This window comes from Zalophus californianus, chromosome 2, assembly GCF_009762305.2.
Source record: "Zalophus californianus isolate mZalCal1 chromosome 2, mZalCal1.pri.v2, whole genome shotgun sequence".
In the NCBI taxonomy this organism is placed as follows: domain Eukaryota; kingdom Metazoa; phylum Chordata; class Mammalia; order Carnivora; family Otariidae; genus Zalophus; species Zalophus californianus.
The window spans coordinates 71,940,758-71,956,658 of NC_045596.1; the positions used below are offsets into that span (position 1 = coordinate 71,940,758).

Below are 15,901 nucleotides of genomic sequence, written 5' to 3' on the forward strand. Positions count from 1 at the left end.
AAGAGAACAGTGAGTGAGTGTGTGTGGGGTGTGGGTACTGGTTGGGGGGGGGCTTGCTGGGAGAAGCTTCATTTGGAGGACCCACAATAGTTTAGCCTTGGGGGTTAGATTGTAGAAGTCTTTGGAAATTAGAGAATTTTAGACTTCATTCAGCAGTAGTAAGAAGCCACTGTTGGTTTGTGAGCTAGGGAGTTACATGATAGAAGTAGGTTCCTGGCAAGTGTTTTTTTCTTGCTTTTTTTTCTTCTTGGTACTTTGTTTCCTTTTTTTCCTTCTCCACTGTTTATATCTGCTGCTGACACCTACACACTCATGGACAATGCTTAACCCCAAGAGTGGTACTCAGAATCAGTGTGGAAGAGCATGCTTATGTTTAAAAGGCATGTTCCGGGGCGGGAGGGTGGGCACTTGGGTGGCACAGTCAGTTGAGTGTCTGACTCTAGGTTTCAGCTCGGGTTGTGATCTCAGAGTCTTGAGATCAAGCCCTGTATCGGGCTCTGCGCTCAGCATGGAGTCTGCTCAAGTTTCTCTCTCCCTATCCTCCTCTCCCCTGCTCGCCCTGTGTGTGCTTTCTCTCTCTCTCCAATAAATAAATAAATCTTTAAAAAATATGTGGGCTCCTTTTCTCTTACTTTGCAGTTGTTTGCCACTAATTGGCTTCAGGGCTGCTCCTACAACACATTTTCAATAAGGATGTTTTGATGACACACAGTTTCCTTAAAAGAAAGACAGTACTTAAATTCAAGAGAGTAAAGAGAAGGGAGCCTGCGTCATTCTTTTACTTGTATTATGAAGCTCCATTATTCTGTTACCATGACTTCTAAAAAGTAGCTTCAAAAGTCTTCAAGTCTTTGTACAATAGAGAGTGCTGTACTTTTAAAAATTGCCAGGCAGAGGGTGGTGGACTCCTGTTTTGATTGCCAACACACTGTGTTTGAGATTACTGTGTGGAACAGCTTCTGTCTTTGGTGAAGTTTATGTTTTGACTTTTCTGGGTCACTAGCACTCATTGAGCACACAGTGAACTCATCCATGCTGTTTTAGGCACTGTCGTATGTGCCTTTGTACTTGTGCCGGGAGGCAGACCTTATTTCTGTCACACAGTTAGTTACCTACTGGAGAAACTTCTGAGAACCTAGTGTGGTTCTTGCTACATTGCTTAGTATCACTGTCACGGTGAAGGACAGCTAGAAAGACATGAGTGAATATCTCTTCTTTTTATTTTATGCTGCAAAAGCAGAAATCTTCTCAACAAAGCATACTGAGATCCTGGTAAGAAATGTTGCATACAATTGTGAAGGATTAATCATTGCAGCTCTTTTTTCCTTTTGTCTAGTATATGTCATAATCTCATCATTGGGGGTTGAAGGGTCCTTTTTGGGTATTTCTTAGATGGGTCTAAGAAAACTGGATGAAAGAATGATAAGAATAATGCCTGCTAGATTTTAACTTGTAGGCAGTTGAATACACAGATACTGCTTAACAATAAGCAGTGTCTTAACAGTAAGGTATTTGTTGAGTTAACAGTAAGGTATTTGCTGTCCCCACTGCCCTGGGAGGAAAATGCCAGAAAGATACCAGTTCTTTATCCATAATTTATTATTTCATTTGGTCTTAAGATTGTATTCTATCCTTGGATAAGAGCTGCAGATAGTCAAATGAGTTCTAAGCATCCAAGTGAAAGAACATCTGTGGGTGATTGCTGGTGGCTACATCATAGCCAAATCTTGCCACAGCTGGTGATCACATCTGGATAATGACTACTCATGGTTAAGGATTTCTCATACTCTGTAACATGGTGTTATTACCATTAATGAAAAATCCACATGTCATTCTAGATTCCCCCAATTTGACCTCAATTTAATATAGTCAAATTAAATACAATTGATGTCTTTTCCCATTTCTGCCACACTGAATTTCCGATCAGTGTCTTTAATTTTTAAATTAAGAAAGGGATGGGGAAAATAGTAAAAAGACCACCCAGTGAGGAATGCAAGGTTTAAAGTAAGTGATCCAAAGGGCACCCAGATTCCAATAGCGAGAACCTGAGGAAAAAAATCCTACGTGACAGACACTTCCAGTTCCTTAAGATCTCCTGAAGTTAGGACTGCTAGCAGACTTGAGTTGATCTCTTGAGATAATACAGGTGTAATCTTTAAGATCTACCTTGTCTTTGCATTGGGCTGTTCTAGAAATAGGAGATGATTAAAATGCCAGTAACATTTCTTGAGTGCTTACATTTGTCTAAGTATTTTCACATGTAATCCTCCCCACTTTACGGATGCAGAAACTGGGGCACAGAGAGGCATAAGTTACTTGTTCAGGGTGACACAGCTAGAAATCTGGGACTCAAAGCCAGGCATTGTGAGTAAGATGAGAGCTTGTGCTCTGTGAACGTCCACACACTGTCCCTTCAAGGCCAAGACCAGGCCTTGAGTTTCTGTCCACCACCCCTCCCCAACCCAGGAAGAGACATGACTTAGAAGTTTGCCGTTTTCCTTTCAGGCACACCATAGAGTTTAAAAAAAAACAAAGTTGGCATAGTTAAAAGTATACTATATATATATAAAATTATATGTCTGAATTTTTAAACTTCACCTGAGACAGTGCTTGTATTTACCATGTTATTACAAAGCCCTCACGGACACCCTTAATAATGACTACACAGTCTGTGTATGTGAATGTGTATGTTCTGCTCTCTCGCTTTGGGGTATTTGGCTTCTAAGTTCTTTTTTATTTTTCTCCCTTCTTCCTTCATTTTTAAGAAGACCTGTAAAGCATCTTTGATGTCTAAAGCTTTGTTTGCCTTTAAAATTGCGTTTTAATAAGATCCCAAGGGTGAAATTGCATTAGTGTATATCATTTTGAATTGGTTGATAGATGTTTTTGCTAAATTGATTTCACTAATGAATTATATATCAACTTGCATATTATCATCAGTGTATGAGAGTACTCATTTTACCTAATCCTTACAAACACTGAGTATTCTCTTAAAAAAAAGTAATTTCTATTGCATTTGTAAAATTTTGCATATCTTACACACCTAGGCTAGTTTTCATATTCTGCACAGCTTTGATGCATTTTCCTGTGAATTAGATAGAAATGGACAATATTGTGAATGTACTAAATGCCACTGAATTGTTTCATTTTATGTTATGTGAATTTCTTCTCAATAAAAAGTGTGTATATGTGTATGCACGTGCAAATATGTCTCTCTGTCTGCCTTGAGTGTAAACTCTCAGGCAGGGAGAACTGCTGTGTCATGCTTTGGCAGTGAGCTTCGGGATGCAACACTTTCCTGCGTAATGCTCTGAGAGACTGAACTGAATGTGTAATGCGTGCTGCTTTTCTTACTGCCAGTTATTTTGTGCATTCATTGCTGACAAATTTGAGCATAAATGGATTAACACTGAGTGATAGTGTTTGACCCACCTTGAAGGCAAGGTATCCTGCTAGATGTTAACATGCAAGTTGTATGGCTGCCTGAGGAACTTCCTAATCGAATAAGTAGTGCAGGAAAAAGAGGGTAAAGATCAACCCGGTTAGGAAACGGTGGAAACTGCCTGACATTGTGAAGGGCATCTAAGCGTCCCTGTGTCCTGGGAAATGTGGCCAACAATGGTGTGACTGGTAGCTAGAAAACCCTACAGCTCAAGTCTTGCCCTAAGTGGAAGGAAGACCGCTGGTCAGAGCACTCAGCTGGGAATGCGTGTATTCCAGACCTCGCCGGAGCCCTGGTCAACTTAGTGCTGCCCTCTCAGGATGTGTCTTTCTGCCCGACAGGGCTGTAGTATTTCTTCTTTTTCAAGTAGTCTGCTGATGTCCTTTATGTATTTCTGTATTGGGACTAAATGACTTTCGTATGATTTGTGGGAACTCTATTAAGTCTTTTAAACCCTTTGCATTTGTATTTATTGTAAATTGTATTCCCAGTTGTTTGCTTTTTGAAAATGTGGAGTGCTTGTGTTTAAATCTCTATAATGTATTAATTTCTGTGTTGTCATGTCTGTTGATTCTTTCTTTTGGTCTCGTATCACCAATCTCAGCCTTCTCCTATCCAGTAATTGATAAATACATAATGTATTCTCTTCACTTAAAAAAATTTCGGGCGGGGTTGAGAGGTCTGTAGTCTAAGGTAATAAGGTAAAAATCTGAATTGTTCCCATATTGCTAGTTTCCTTAGCTATTCTTACAGGTGAACATTAGATTAATCATATCCAGTTTGGGTTTTGATTTGAAGTGTGATAAATTAAAAGTTAATTTGGGAAGAATTGACACTTTTGTGGTATTCAGTCTTACCAACCAAAGGCCTGTTTTACATTTCTTTCTGATTTTGTTTTTCCTTTTCACATAGGTTACACATTTTTTATTAGAGGTTTTTATAAATATTTTTCTTATTTCTATTGTGAAAGTCTTTCCATGTGTTTTGATCATTATTGGTACCTAGAAATAACTAATGGTTTTTGTATATTTATCTGGCAACTGGTCACTTGCTCAATTTTATTCAATATTAATAATTTTCAGTTGATTCTCTTGGGTTTTCTATATATTATAGACCTGCAAAAAATTTTCCCCCCACTAATTGCACTCCTTATTTCACTCATTTTTGCTTTTTTACTAGATGGACCTAGAATATTAAAGGAGTCTCCTAGAGATAAGAAAAAATATTAAATTTTATTAGTTTTTGCTTCTATTAGGATAATCCTATGATTAAGATAATCATTGACTTCTTAGATAATATGTTATTTTGATTTTCTCTTTCGGTTGCCTGGCCGTAAGGATGATTATTATTACATTAAGGTTTAACTCTACTATCGCCATTAGCAACAGGTCAGATCTGCCTTCCAATCCTTAAGGTAAAGCAGCATAATTTCACTTGTGTAATTTTAACACTTTAGAGAAATGGAAGAAAATGCATCTGAGTTTTTAATTTTTAAGGGGGGGGGTCTTTAATTTTTAAATTATTTTGCTTCATTCAGGATGCCCAGATGTAAAGTTTAAGTAGACTTTTTTACATATGCATAATATCACATTAAAAGTCTTTTCTCTCTTCTGGGAGGAAATTAAAACCTGATTTTATATTGAGGAAACCAAAACGAGATAGGTAATTGAATTTCCTTTGTCTAAATTAAAGGCCACATTCTTCTCTGATGAGGAATGATAAACCTAAGAATATAATGATGTCTCTTTTTTCCCCCTTTTGTACCTGGGGAGGGAAGAACGATTGAATTTCCAATCAGTGTCTTTATCTTTCATGTAATAATAAAAAAATAATAAATAATAGCTGTAATTTCTTGAGCACTGAGTATGTGTCAGACACTATCCTACAGACTTTGTGTATTAACTGACTTATTCTCCATAATTGTGAGGAAGGGGCTGTTACTATCCCCTTTTATAGGAGAAACTGAAATAGATCAACTGAATTGCCTAAGGTTCATTGCTTATAGGAGGCAGAGCTGGGATTTGATTGCAGGCAGGCAGAGTATTTGAGTCCTTTTGTTTTTTGAAAATACTGTTTTATTAATACTACAGTGGTAAACAACTTTATGCTTATGTTTCTTTATAGATCACTGAGTCACACAAAATTCAAAACCCACAAAGAAGCTAAGAGTCTTTACATTTAATGTGTCCTTCCTGAAAATCCTTAACTGTATACAGTCTGTCCTCAAGCAGTAAAATTTGAATATGCACCATTTTTTATTAATATGTCACATTTACATAGCAAAATAATGAAGGCACAGCTAATACAAGCAAACTGAAACCCTTCTACTTCTGAGCTGGGGGTGGGGACACACACTTGGATTGGTTCTTCAAGTATTTATTTTTTCCAAACATTAGCTTCATTGAAGAGTTCTGATAATTTTCACAGCTACATTCTAAAAGCTACATGACAAAAAAGACTTCACAAGGATCAAACTACATAACACTGAATACACATGCTTTACGGGATTTGCTACATTCTACGAATCTTTTCAAGTAAATTAATATTTCTAGAATGCTAGGTAAAGGGATTTAATACTTAAACATTTGGGGTTTTTTTTTTTTACACCTTTGTAAATAGACACTACCAAGAAAACACATAAACATGAGACTGTAAATAACGAACACATATGTTGACAATATTATACAGGTTATACACCCTCCTTCTCAGAACCATGTTGCTTGTCTAAATTCAAACATTTAGAACATTCTTTAGAATCTTGAAGTGGCAGTTTTCCAGGTCTCATTAAACAGTACTGTCATGATCTCCATCATAGGCTTCCATGATTCCATCACTCTTCTCTGAAGTGTAAAGCTGATGTGTGGGTTACAAAAGCAAAGTCTTAAAGATGAGATTCTTCTGGGTTCTGTTTTTTCTGCACTGGAAAATGTCCGGACTAAAGAAACTGAAGAATTAAGCATTGAGAACATGTTCAGTCTTGGTCTGGGTGTTCCGTGTGTAGTGTGATGACAGTGGAATGAATAGATTTCAAAGTGACATTCTTTACTTCACATCTACTTGACACCCTTAATAAGCCTCAACTGCAGTCTGTGCAGAAGAGATCATGAAAAAAATCATTTTAAATTTAACTTGTTTTCTTCAACACCTTTTGATATATTTATTGTGTTCAAAATGAAAAATTTGAAACGGGCTGGCCAGGATCTGATTGCTTCAATTTAATATAATTTTAGGTAGGAATGTCAGAATTGATTCACATTGTATTTTGGTCCCAAACCTGAGCCTTATTTTTAAGTCCACCAATACTGAAAAAAAAAAATAGGGATTTTGTTTTCGTTGTCATTCTCCTGTTCAATCTCTGCCCCCGCTTATTTCTTGGCGTCATCAGACACCGCAGAGTGGGGACCCTCGTCTTTGGCAGCCGCCGCCTCCGCAGCAGCCTCTGCCGCAGCTTCCTCCTCCTCCTCCTCCTCCTCTTCCCCCTCTTCCTCATCCTCGTACTCTTCCTCGTCGTCGTCGTCCTCCTCCCCCTCTAAGGTCCATGCACACCCCTCCATCTCACCGGTGAGCTCCTGGATCTTGGCAAGTAGGGGCTTGTAGATGTCGTTATACTTTTTTTCCAGAGCCTGAAATTCCTTATCAAATTTGGCTTCAATCTTATCGCATCGCTTCTGCAGCTTTTTGAGGGCCAGGACTCGGCATTTCACCGAATTAGGCAGGCTTTCAATAAAGTCATTTTTAGGCTTTGGTGCATTCTCTGCAGGGGTCTGGGGCTCCTCAGCAGTCTGACCAGCTGCGCTGTCGGAGTCACCAGCCGCGCTGTCAGAGTCTCCCCCCTGAGCACCACCTTCCGCCATTACCTCCTCTGCCGCCGCCGCGGCAGCCTCTGCCGCCGCCGCCGCCGCCGCCGCCGCTGCCGCCGCCTGGCTTGGCTCCGCAGGCCCCTGGTTTTCCGAGTCAGCCATGTTACAGAAGAAGCTGCAGAGGTCTAGGGTGGCTCCCGCAGAGACCTGCACCCGAGCTGCACTAGAGAGATCTTGCGGATGCGGCAAGTGGCGGTGACGTCGGCCGCGGCAGTGACGTCGGCCGCGGCCCCGCCCTTTTATCACCAGCCCTTGACTGGCTGTCTACCATCAGCTGACGGCCTTGCCCCCCAGACTGCGCCAGCCTCCCCCTGTTGCTACCCTGCCGTCTCCCCAGCACTGCAGCTGACGTCAAAAGCCGTCTCCTAGATACCCTGCCCCCCGCTCGCCCACTTACCTGCCCCCTGTAAAGCTGGGCTGGGAATGGCAGCAGGTGCCCAAGGCCCCTTTTTAGGAACTGCTTGGATGGCCTCAGCCTTTTTCAGTTTGCTCTTCTATCCCACTCAGGCCCTTCTGTACAACTGTCAGTACGTCTGTCTTGGTCTTTGTCTGCATGACCCACAGCTGGCGTTGGCCCGGTATTGCTGCTTTACTCTTGTGGGGTTGGCTCTGATCACCTCTAAGATTCCTGCGAGTTCCTTTCCTAGAAAACAAAGGCAGGGGAGAGCTGATTCTCTTGTACCGTTTTGGGGACCTGGGTGCGTGTGTGTGGGGAGGGCCGTCGGTACGTCCGTATGCCCACGCAACAGCCCTACTTGGTCATTCCTCAGCCTCGCGGCATATATATTGGTGGCAAGGTCCTTTTGCAAGGAGGACCTTGGGAACAGTTTTGGAGCCATTTGGATCGGGAATCTCGGGGCCTTTGGTATTCTGGAGTGTGTTCTAGAAGTTCCCTCGGAATCTTTGGCCTGCAGGCAGGAATAAAGCTGGAGAAAGGCCAAAGAAAAGCAAGGCCTTCTAACGCCTGGGGCCCAGGGCAAGGGCTGCCGCGTCTTACCGTCTTATCCACGTTAAAGCATGTGTTAAGTACCACTCTTCGCTGGGGACACACAGACACACCCGTGTGCTCACAGACGCAGTCCCCCAAGGCGCTCCACAGTTCAGCGCCTGCTTTGTGGTCTTGCTGGTGATTTGTATCTGAGAACATTAAAAAAAAGGAGCGGAATCTCCTCCTCTAAAAGCAAAGTGAGTAGTCATTTTATTTTACTCCCTTACCTTGCTTTTAAGACCCAACGATAGCTTCTTGAATAAGGATGAGGGCACATATTTTACCTATGGAAGAAGACAAATGATCCTTCCGGGGATTTCTTAGGAATGTTTTCAAATTCAGCATTATTGATTTAAATGTTTTTCTTTCACTGTATTGGGACTTGCTGAAGCTTTTCCATCAAGCATATGAATGTTAGGAAATTACTTCCCAAAGTACATTTGGTGTTATCTTATGGTTTTTATGAATTAAATTAGTTAATAATATGTAAAGCACTTAGTGCTGACACATAGCAAGCACTTGATGTGTTTTAGTGTTTTTTAAAACAAGATAATTGCATTCATTAATATGCAAAGATAACCTACAATAGTCCCTTTTAAAAGAACATTTTTGTGCCCTTCCCCAAAGAAAGGAACAATTTACAGAAAGCCCAATATAGTCCCATTAGCAAACATTCTAGGTTTTTTGTTCATGTATTTGTGATTCTTGTTGTCTATTTTACTTTCTTAATTCTGCTCCAGATAATTTACTTTCCCTTTTCTGTTACCATTTGTAGTGACTGGGTTTTATTAAGGCTGATATTTCGGTTTTAGCTCTGATGGAATTTAATGTGATAATACGTCTATATTTAGTTGGCTGACCCTATACATATTTTTATATATCACCCGTTGTTAGAAGGTGGAGAGACAGTAGAGTATCCCCCAAACTGAGAAGGCCCTTTGAGATCAGCAGATGAAGCAGGCTACTCCAAACAGTTGACACAGAGTTTTATTCAGGACAATTTACTGATAGGGGGGATCAGGCGGAGGACAACCCATAGTAGTTGCAGAGTTACTCTCTGCAAAATCCAGACCTTAGTGCCCAGATTCTATAGAATGAGGAGACACACAGAAGGGCATGGTAGTGAGATGGAAGGGTTTGCATACACCTCAAAGGGCTTGCATGCACCTAAGTGATAGCTAACCTTTAATTCGATCTTGTGATACCACCTGTGCATCAGGAAGGGGGAAGACCATGTTAGCCATAACAGATTCATGGGAGGCCAGAGCGGGCCTCCTCCATCTGGGCCTTGGTGGGGGATTCTAGGGTATGTATATTCATTTCCAAGGGGCCTGAAACATGGAGCCCCAAGAGTGGTCACTGAGCAAACGTGAATCAGACGGAAGGCCCAAGCTGAGTCCGCATTGTTAGCACTCCTAGGCCGTATAGGCCACTTGTCCTCTCTTGGTGCTTGCAGGTACCTTGAGGTTAGGAATGCTTTTTCACATTTTAAAGATAAGGAACGTAGAAGCAGAAAAATAAAGTGAAATAAATATTTTGTTACTATATGTATTACTTGATTGGCAGAATCAGAGGCAGAAACCGGGCCTTCTAATGCCCTTTAGTGTAGAAGTTGTGACAGCCAAATTTTAATAAAATCCACTTGACCTACTTGACTTGCTTGAAACAAATAGGATGTGTTCATCTTTCAGGGTTCTTATGTTGCTGTCTTAAAAAAAATCTTAAAATTTAGTGTTATGCTAGATTACTTTTTTCAAAAAAGGTCTGTTCTATTGAGATAGAATTCACATATAATAAATAGATATATTTTACTTTTACTTTAAGTATATTAATTGATGTTTAGGGCGCCTGGGTGGCTCAGTTGGTTAAGCGACTGCCTTCGGCTCAGGTCATGATCCTGGAGTCCCGGGATCGAGTCCCGCATCGGGCTCCCTGCTCGGCGGGGAGTCTGCTTCTCCCTCTGACCCAACCCCCTCTCATGCTCTTTCTCTCTTTCATTCTCTCTCTCAAATAAATAAAATCTTTAAAAAAAAAAGTATATTAATTGATGTTTAATAAAATTCACTTTGCTTTGGCAGATACAGTTATGTAAACACTACGCCAATCGAGATATAGAACAGTAACATCATCCCAAAAAACCCCTTCACAGTCCTTCCCTTACTGTCAGCCCTGGTGATCACTGATCCATCTCTAAAATTGTTTTTTTTCCAGAATGTCCTATAAACAGAAGAATATGTGTGTGGACTTTTGAGTCTAGCCTTTTTCACTCAGCATAATGCATTTAGGTTCATCCATGATGTTGTGTACATTAGTAGTTTGTTCCTTTTTATTGCTGAGTAAAATTCCCATTGGGTTGTTTCTGATTTTTTGTGATTACAAAAAATGCTGCAGTGAACCTAAGTTTTTATTTCTCTTGGATACATACCTAGAAGTAGAACTGTTTGGTCATATGGCAAATGTATATTTAACTTTTTAAGAAAGTTCCACAGTTTTCCAAAGTGACTATACCATTTTGTTTTCACACCAGCAATGTATGAGTTACAGTTACTCTACATCTTCAACAGCGTTTGGTATCATCAGGCTTTTCCCCCCAATCTAATAGCTGTGTATGGTATCCTTAATGGCTAATGGGTGTAGAGTGTCTTCCAATGTATGTATGTGTCATTCATAGATCTTCTTTGATGAAATGTCAGTTTATATCTTTTGCCCATTTTCTGAATTTTTTGTTTTTTTATTTTTAAGTGGTTTTATATATTCTAGATTACAAGTCCTTGTGAAATACTTCCTTCCAGTCCTGGCTTGTCTTTTTCTTCAAAAAACAGAAATTTAAAATTTTGATAATTTCTTTTTCTTTTATGGATTGGGTTTTGGTGTCATGTTTAAGAGATCTTTGCCAAATCCAAGGCCTTAAAGATTTGTTCCTGTGTTTTGTTTTCTTTCTTTTCTTTTTTAATTTAAATTCAGTTAATTAACATGTAATGTATTTTTAGTTTCAGAGGTAGAGTTCAGTGATTCATCAGTTGCATATAACACCCAGTGTTCACATCACGTGCCCTCATTAATGTCCATCACCCAGTTACCCCATCCCCCCACCCCCTTCCCCTCCAGCAACTCTCAGTTTCCTATGATTAAGAGTCTCTTATGGTTTGTCTCCCTCTCTGATTACATCTTGTTTTATTTTATTTTTCCCTCCCTTCCTCTGTGCTCCTCTGTTTTGTTTCTTAAATTCCACATATGAGTGAAATCATATGATAATTGTCTTTCTCTGACTGACTTATTTCACTTAGGATAACACCCTCTAGTTCCATCCAGGTCGTTGCGAATGGCAAGATTTCGTTTTCTTGATGGCTGAGTAATACTCCATTGTATATATATATATATACCACATCTTCTTTATCCATCCAAACGTCGACAGACATAATAGGCTTTTTCCATAGTTTGGGTATTGTGGACATTGCTGCTATAAACACTGGGGTTAAGGTGCCTCTTCGGATCACTGCATTTGTATCTTTGGGCTATATACCTTGTATGGCAATTAAAGGATCATAGGGTAGCTCTATTTTTAACTTTTTGAGGAACCTCCATAGTGTTTTCCAGAGTGGCTGCACCAGCTTGCATTCCCACCAACGGTGTAGAAGGGTTCCCCTTTCTCCGCATCCTCGCCAACATCTGTTGTTTCCTGACTTGTTAATTTTAGCCATTCTGATGGGTGTGAGGTGGTATCTCATTGAGGTTTTGATTTGGATTTCCCTGATGCCAAGTAGTGTTGAGCATTTTTTCATGTGTCTGTTGGCCATTTGTATGTCTTCTTTGCAGAAATGTCTGTTCATGTCTTTTGCTCATTTCTTGATTGGATTATTTGTTCTTGGGTGTTGAGTTTGATAAGTTCTCTATAGAGTTTGGGTACTGGCCCTCTATCTGATAAAACATTTGCAAAAATCTTCTCCCCTTCTGTCAGTTGTCTTTTGGTTTTGTCAACTGTTTCCTTTGCTGTACAGAAGCTTTTTATCTTGATGAAGTCCCAATAGTTCATTTTTGCTTTTGTTTCCCTTGCCTTTGGTGATGTGTCTATCAAGAAGTTGCTGCAGCCAAGGTCAAAGATGATTGCTGCCTGTGTTCTCCTTTAGGATTTTGATGGATTCCTGTCTCACATTTAGGTCTTTCATCCATTTTGAATTTAATTTTGTGTGTGGGGTAAGAAAATGGTCCAGTTTCATTCTTCTGTATGTGGCTGTCCAATTTTCCCAACACCATTTGTTGAAGAGACTGTTTTCCATTGGATATTCCTTCCTGCTTTGTTGAAGATTAGTTGGCCACAGATTTGAGGGTCCATTTCTGGGTTATCTGTTCTGTTCCATTGATCTGTGTGTCTGTTTTTGTGCCAGTACCATACTGTCTTGATAATTACAGCTTTGTAATAGAGCTTGAAGTCAGGCATTGTGATGCCACCAGCTTTTTTTTTTTTTTTCTTTTTTAACATTCCTTTGGCTATTCGGGGTCTCTTCTGGTTCCAAACAAATTTTAGGATTATTTGTTCCAGCTCTAAGAAAAATGGTGATGGTATTTTGACAGGGATTGCATTGATCCTATAGATTGTTCTGGGAAGCATAGACGTTTTAACGATACTTGTTCTTTCAATCCATGAGCATGGAACATTTTTCCATTTCTTTGTGTCTTTCTCAGTTTCTTTCATGAGTGTTTTATAATTTTTAGAGTACAGATGCTTTGCTTCTTGGTTAGGTTTATTTCTAGGTATCTAATGGTTTTTAGTGCAGTTGTAAATGGGGTCAATTCCTAAATTTTTCTTTCTTCTGTCTCATTGTTAGTGTATAGAAATGCAACTGATTTCTGTGCATTGATTTTGTATCCTGCCACTTTGCTGAATTCTGTATGAGTTCTAGCAATTTTGGGGTGGAGTCTTTTGGGTTTTCCACATAGAGTATCATGTCATCTGTGACAAGTGACAGTTTGACTTCTTCTTTGCCAGTTTGAATGCCTTTATTTCTTTTTGTTGTGTGATTGCTGAGGCTAGGCTTTCTAGTACTCTGTTGAACAACAGTGGTGATAGTAGACATCCCTGCCGTGTTCCTGACCTTAGGGGAAAAGCTCTCAGTTTTTCCCTGTTGAGAATGATATTTGCTGTGGGCTTTTCATATATGGCTTTTATTATATTGAGGTATGTTCCTTCTATCCCTACACTGTGCAGAGTTTTAATCAAGAAAGAGTGCTGTACTTTGTCAAATGCTTTTTCTGCATCTATTGAGAGGATCATATGGTTCTTTTTTAGATTTTATTTATTTGACAGAGCGAGACACAGCAAGAGAGGGAACACAAGCAGGGGGAGTGGGAGAGGGAGAAGCAGGCTTCCTGCCGAGCAGGGAGCCCGATGCAGGGCTCGATCCCAAGACCCTGGGATCATGACCTGAGCCGAAGGCAGACGCTTAACGACTCAGCCACCCAGGTGCCCCAGGATCATATGATTCTTGTCCTTTCTTTTATTAATGTGATGTGTCACATTGATTAATTTGTGAATGTTGACTACCCTTGCAGCCCGGGAATAAATTCCACTTGGTCATGGTGAATAATCCTTTTCATGTGCTATTGGATCCTACTGGCTAGTATTTTGGTGAGATTTTTTGCATCCTTGTTCATCAGGGATATTGCTCTGTAATTCTCCATTTTGGTGGGGTCTTTGTCTGGTTTTGGGATGAAGGTAATGCTGGCCTTATAGAAAGAGTTTGAAAGTTTTCCTTCCATTTCTATTTTTTGAAACAGCTTCAGAGAACAGGTATTAATTTTTCTTTAAATGTTTGGTAGAATTCCTCTGGGAAGCCATCTGGCCCTGGGCTGTTGTTTGTTGGAAGATTTTTGATTACTGCTTCAATTTCCTTAGTGGTTATGGGTCTGTTCAGGTTTTCTATTTTTGCCTGTTTCAATTTTGGTAGTTTATTCGTCTCTAGGAATGCATCCATTTCTTCCAGATTGCCTAATTTGTTGGCATATAGTTGCTCATAATATGTTCTTATAATTGTTTTTATTTCTTTGATGTTGGTTGTGAGCTCTTCTCTTTCATTCATGATTTTATTTATTTGGGTCCTTTCTCTTTTCTTTTTGATAAATCTGGCTAGAGGTTTATCAGTCTTACTAGTTCTTTCCAAGAACCAGCTCCTAGTTTTGTTGATCTGTTCTACTGTTCTTTTGGTTTCTATTTCATTGATTTCTGCTCTAATCTTTATTAATTCTCATCTCCTACATGGTTTAGGCTTTATTTGCTGTTCTTTCTCCAGCTCTTTTTGGTGTATGGTTGGGTTGTATATTTGAGACTTTTCTTCTTTCTTGAGAAAGGCTTGTATTGCTATGTATTTCCCTCTTAGGGCCACCTTTGCTGCATCCCAATGGTTTTGAACAGTTGTGTTTTAATTTTCATTTGTTTCTATGAATTTTTTAAATTCCTCTTTCATTTCTTGGTTGACTCATTCATTCTTTAGTAGGATGCTCTTTAGCCTCCAAGTATTTGAGTTCTTTCCAACTTTCCTCTGTGATTGAGTTCAAGTTTCAAAGCATTGTGGTCTGAAAATATGCAGGGAATGATCCCAGTCTTTTGGTACCAGTTGAGACTTGATTTGTGACCCATATGTGATCTGTTCTGGAGAATGTTCCATGTGCACTCGAGAAGAATGTGTATTCTGTTGCTTCAGGATGGAATGCTCTGAATATATCTGTGAAATCCATCTGGTCCAGTGTGTCATTCAAAGCCCTTGTTTCTTTGTTGATCTTATGCTTAGATGATCTGTTCATTGCAGTGAGTGGGGTGTTAAACGTTCCCTACTATTATTGTATTATTATTATTATTACTATTAATGTGTTTTTAAAATTTTGTTATTAATTGGTTTAGATAATTGGCTGCTCCCAAGTTAGGAGCATAAATATTTACAATTGTTAGATTTTCTTGTTTGATTTTAATTATATAGTATCCCTCTTCATCTCTTATTACAGTCTTTGGTTTAAAATCTAATTTGTCTGATATAAGGATTGCTACTCCAGCTTTCTTTTGATGTCCATTAGCATGATAAATGGTGCTCCACCCCCTCATTTCAATCTGGAGGTGTCTTTGGGTCTAAAATGAGTCTCTTATAGACAGAATATCAATGGGTCTTGCTTTTTTATCCAGTCTCTTACCCTGTATCTTTCGATTGGAGCATTTAGCGCATTTACAATCAATCAGAGTAACTATTGAAAGAAAAATATGGAATGCTTCACAAATTTCCCTGTCATCCTTGCACAGGGGCCATACTAATCTGCTCTGTATCATTCTGGTTTTAGTATCTGTGCTGCCGAAGTAAGCATGCTATGTTTTCTTCTAGAAGTTTTATAACTCCTTATTGAGTTAGCTTTTATAATGGTGTGAGGTATATGGATATATACCTTTTGCATATGGTATCGCGTTGATCCAGCACCGTTTATTGAAAACACTCTCTGTTGAATTGCAAAGTTGTTGAGAATTAATTGACCATATTTGTGTGGGGTTATTTCTGGGCTTTTTGATTCTTTTGCATTGATTTATATGTCTCTCCTTTCATCAACACTACAGTTGAAAACTGTAACTTTATA

General features: G+C 39.5%; 2 protein-coding genes and 1 non-coding gene across 9 annotated transcripts in view; 1 reads left to right on the forward strand and 2 right to left on the reverse strand.

The window, feature by feature from the left end:
- The window catches only part of HERC3 (HECT and RLD domain containing E3 ubiquitin protein ligase 3), a 128,094-nt gene that overhangs the window by 101,607 nt on the left and 10,586 nt on the right, over nt 1–15,901 (forward strand). The gene's annotated exons all lie outside the window — the stretch shown is intronic.
- NAP1L5 (nucleosome assembly protein 1 like 5) lies at nt 5,495–7,513 on the reverse strand. Its single transcript, XM_027597641.2, has one exon. It carries the CDS (start codon nt 7,402–7,404, stop codon nt 6,808–6,810), a length of 597 nt encoding a protein of 198 aa, XP_027453442.1. The 5' UTR covers nt 7,405–7,513; the 3' UTR covers nt 5,495–6,807.
- Nucleotides 15,531–15,637, reverse strand: LOC113926058. Its single transcript, XR_003521143.1, has one exon. It is a non-coding gene; the product is annotated as a U6 spliceosomal RNA (small nuclear RNA).